Source organism: Sprattus sprattus, assembly GCF_963457725.1.
Source record: "Sprattus sprattus genome assembly, chromosome: 6".
Classification (NCBI taxonomy): domain Eukaryota; kingdom Metazoa; phylum Chordata; class Actinopteri; order Clupeiformes; family Clupeidae; genus Sprattus; species Sprattus sprattus.
In genome coordinates this window covers 4,641,876-4,646,875 of record NC_137925.1, presented here as the reverse complement: position 1 = coordinate 4,646,875, position 5,000 = coordinate 4,641,876, and the positions used below count along the sequence as shown (strand labels likewise).

The 5,000-nt window shown below is 45.4% G+C and overlaps 1 protein-coding gene across 1 annotated transcript in view; it reads right to left on the bottom strand.

The window, feature by feature from the left end:
• Positions 1–5,000, bottom strand: part of LOC308366911 (fibronectin type-III domain-containing protein 3A-like) — a 27,588-nt gene that overhangs the window by 13,925 nt on the left and 8,663 nt on the right. The window contains exons 3-6 of the mRNA XM_080840707.1: positions 1,635–1,710; positions 1,332–1,408; positions 412–616; positions 1–87 (exon numbers count right to left, since the gene is read on the bottom strand). The exon at positions 1–87 is cut by the window's left edge and continues 189 nt beyond it. Coding sequence (XP_080696833.1) covers positions 1–87; positions 412–616; positions 1,332–1,408; positions 1,635–1,710 — 445 coding nt within the window. The remainder of the gene's footprint in view (positions 88–411; positions 617–1,331; positions 1,409–1,634; positions 1,711–5,000) is intronic.

Genomic DNA, 5,000 nt, shown 5'->3' with positions numbered 1-5,000 from the left:
CGACCGGCGCAGAGCGCTCCTTCAGACGCCTGTGCAGCTGGTCCTGAGCCTTCAGTGAGGGCATGACCATGGTGGGACACATGAGCTCTGCACACACAAACACACACACACACACACACACAAACACACACACACACACAAACACACACAGAATCAAACACACACACACACACACACACACACACAGAATCAAACACACACACGCACACGCACACGCACACACACACACACACAATCAAACACACACACACATACAGGAAAAGGAACAGAGCAGGTCAGAGAGTTAGGCAACAGGACAGAAATACAACAACAAACAAATGACACCGTACTATCTACTTCCTGTTTCCGTCTCAGTCATGCAGACAAAAGCACACATAAAGCAACACATATTCACATTCACGCTGCACTCACCCTTGTCCGGGTAGATTGGCAGCGAGTGCATGTGATGAAGATAGTGGGGGGGCATCTCTGGAGGGAAGATGTGCGGGTGGGGTAACAGCGCAGGGTGGTGTGGGGGGTAGTGGGACAGATGTGGGGGGGGAGGAGGCATGGAAGGGTGGAACTCCAGCGTAGGGGGTAGCAGCATCATCTTGCGCATGCCATTCTCCTCCATGACCTGCAGGTGGCAGCAGAGGCAGCCGTGAGTGACGCACATCGACTAATGATAGATAGATAGATGGATACTTTATTGATCCCGAGGGAAATTAAGGTCATCCAGTAGCTTACACTTACAGACAAACATGAATCACAATAAATACAAAAATCACAATAATTACAAAAATCACAATAAATACAAAAACAATACACATAGGGAGAACATGTACACATGGGGGTGGGGTGTTTACATATAACAAATACATACAACATAATGTGAGGAAGTGTGAAGGCTAAAGTTAATAACTGGTGATTAATGAAATAATCCTAATAATAAGCTATGAAATTAATTGTTCAATAATATAGCGTCATGGGTGAAAAGTCAGTGGTTTTTGACACTACAAAACATTTGGGAAAGTCATAGCTAAACTGTGGTGCTCAGGATATGATAGGGTTAATTACGTGAAGTCTAATTAATATTAACAACAATAACCATCATCATTATAATAATCTTCATCTTCTTTGTAATAATATGATTTATTTTTTCAACAGACAAGGTCGGTCACGCAAGGTTCTTCAATAAGAGCTGTTTAATTACCCTTAATTAAGCTGATTTATGAGATAGTGGTATGAAGTGGCTGGCACTAACAGGCAGTTACTTTGTCAGCTGTGCAAAGGTGCAGTTCATCATACACTACTGGGGTGTGGGTACGGAAAGAGACGAGGGACAAACATACCGAAGGCATGTAACCTGGAGGCAGGTAGATGGGAGCCACGGAGCCATTGTGGGAGAGCATTGGTACAGGAGCAGGACCTAGACAAGAGCATCATCATCATCATCATCATCATCATTATTATTATAATCCTCATCATCATCATCATCAGCATCAACATCTCCAGCAGTACCAGTAAACATAATTGTCTTAATAATCATTTCAATAAAGTGTATGTGGCTCATTCCTGTGTGTGTGTGTGTGTGTGTGTGTGTGTGTGTATGTATGTATGCTGGTATGTGTGTGTGTGTGTGTGTCCTGTAGTACCTGTAATGTATTGGATGTGACCTCCCTCTGTGGGAATAGTAAAAGCCTCCCCTGGATTCACCTGCACCAGAAACATCTGCAGACAGACAAAGAGACAGGTCCCTCAGACAGCTAGAGAGACAGGTCTTTGAGACACTAGAGAGACAGGTCTATTAGACAGCTAGAGAGACAGGTCTATCAGACGCTAGAGAGACAGGTCCCTCAGACACTAGAGAGACAGGTCCATCAGACAGCTAGAGAGACAGACAGCTAGAGAGACAGGTCCATCAGACACTAGAGAGACAGGTCCCTCAGACACTAGAGAGACAGGTCACTCAGACACTAGAGAGACAGGTCCCTCAGACACTAGAGAGACAGGTCTCTCAGACAGCTAGAGAGAGGTCCATCAGACATCTAGAGAGACAAGTCCCTCAGACACTAGAGAGACAGGTCTATCAGACAGATAGACAGGTCTATCAGACACTAGAGAGACAGGTCCATCAGACAGCTAGAGAGAGGTCCATCAGACATCTAGAGAGACAAGTCCCTCAGACACTAGAGAGACAGGTCTATCAGACAGCTAGAGAGAGGTCCATCAGACATCTAGAGAGACAAGTCCCTCAGACACTAGAGAGACAGGTCTATCAGACGGTTCGGCACTTCAGACATCTAGAGAGACAGACAGCTAAAGAGACAGGTCTATCAGACATCTAGAGAGACAGACAGCTAAAGAGACAGGTCTATCAGACATTTAGAAAGAGTAGCTAGAGAGCTAGTGGTCCACTGCACACACACACACCACAAAACACATGTACAGTTATCAGTCAGACAAATAGCAGATCAAACCAAAGGACAGACCATCAATCACACTCCCAGATAAACAAAGACAGCATTATCAGCTAGGCAGGCAAACAGATAGGACCATCGTACGGTTTAGATGGGCAAGACTAGGTAACTGTCTGACGGACCCAGTAGCATTCTGTTCCATGCATGAAGTAAGACACCATAAAACTGACAGACAGACAATGCATGATTTGACAGAATTTTAAGTCGTTGAGGCAAAGAGAAGACAGCAGGAGACTAGGGTATTAGATCAAAGACTAGGACCCTAGAAGAGTAGGGTATTAGATCAAAGACTAGGACCCTAGAAGAGTAGGGTATTAGATCAAAGACTAGGACCCTAGAAGAGTAGGGTATTAGATCAAAGACTAGGACCCTAGAAGAGTAGGGTATTAGATCAAAGACTAGGACCCTAGAAGAGTAGGGTATTAGATCAAAGACTAGGACCCTAGAAGAGTAGGGTATTAGATCAAAGACTAGGACCCTAGAATATTCCAATATTAGATTGAAAACTAAGACGAGGACCCTAGGAGAATAGGGTATTAAGGTTATTACACAAGGGACTAGGGTTAGGACTAAGGCAGATCTGCACCATCTCTGGACCACAGCAGTTTCTTATTCAACTGGGGTATCTCTGGTATGGCAACCCCCCCTCTTTCATGAGCCATGACTTCTTAATTAAGACTGGTCAAAACCAACTGACACGGGGGGCACTGTGGCGCAAGCAGTAGCCCCGACCACATACGGGCTTGAAGCCCATGGAGGACACAGGTTCGATTCCGGCCTGATGTCATTTCTCCTGTCAACTCCCCACCTCTTCTCCCTCTCATTTCCTGTCCCACTCTTCACTGCTCTATCGATTAAAAGGCACAAAAGCCCAAAAATAAATCTTAAAAAAAAAAAAAAAAAAAACGACAGTACGGACACAGCAAGGGACGAAGCAGGAGCCCCACAGACATAAGACACACAGACAGACAGGTGGGCACACACGTTCATCTACTGCGTGCACACACACACACACACACACACACGCCCATAACACTCTCACTCCTCACACCTGCACGGCCTAAATCAACAGTCTGGGCCAGCCTGCTGTAACTATGTCAACAGACACCATTATCTGCAACTCTGTATCTCTATCAGACATGCATATCCGGTTGGCAGTGATGTGTTTGCTGATAAGAGAAAGTGGTTAACGAGTGATAAACTCATTGTGAAAACCACTATTAAAAAAATTATTTAAAAAACAATGACACTGATTCATTCATCTATCAATTATGAACATTATTACTATTAAGACTAGTGTGCTATTTTTCATAGTTATAAAAACATTTAAAAATTATTATATATATCCTGATTAAGATTAAGATCCTGTGGGAAGAGATCGTCTGGTTAAAACTGATTATTATATGAAAGAGTGTGTAGACCTGTCTTGTCAGGGTCATGAGATATCTGTTATTTATGCTGAGCCAGAACAGTGGAAGGGCTACAGCACCCACATGAGCAAGCCTTGCGTGTGTATGCGGGTGTGTGTGTGTGTGTGTGTGTGTGTGTGTGTGTGTGTGTGTGTGTGTGTGTGTGTGTGTGTGTGTGTGTGTGTGTGTGTGTGTGTGTGTATGTGTGTGTGTGTGTGTGTGTGTTTGTGTGTGTGTGTGTGTTTGTTTGTGTGTGTTTATGTGTGCATTTCTCCTGAAGAGTGGATGGATATAGTTTAATATGAAAATCAACTCTGAGGATTCAAATGAAAAGAAAAACAAATTGCATTCACACACACACACACACACACACACACGAGCAAGCATGCACACGCACACACACACACACACACACACACACACGGGCACGCAAGCACGCACGCACACAGACGCACACAGACGCACACATACATCCTGCTCTGTTTAAACACACAGCCATGCTCACACAGTATGTGTTTGTTTGCCCCGCCCTGCTGAGTATGTACACAGGACCCAGCAGTTTGACAAACACAGCGCTTCCATGGGAAATGTACACACACACACACACACACACACACACACACCGAGAGACACAGTGGCCTGCATTCTCTCACAGCCCTGCATACACGTCATCAATACACAGACATACACACAGATGAGGCACACACACAGGCTGATTTTTTTTGGACCTGTTTCTACATACATACAAACACATGCATATGCACATGAGCCCACACACACTGAGAGCAAGGGAGAGAAAGCGAGAAAGAAAACCACCCATGGAGCGAGTGTGATGGCCCTGAGGACCCTGGCTCCCGGGCCCACTGCGGTCGGACCCAGCCCCTGCGTACACTGACCCTCCTGCCAAGCCCCTAGTGCAAACACATTACACCCACATTCAATAAACACCACCAAACACAACAGGCCTCGCAGTGGCTCTGCTTAAAATCATTATGCACCGTTGTGTGTGTGTGTGCATGTGTGTATGTGTGTGTATACACTGTGTGAGGGTGTGGGCGTGTGTGTGGGTGTGGGCAGTGCAAGAGGGGACAGAAATGGGAAGAGGGACAACGAAAGCGGGGGGAGTGTGGGG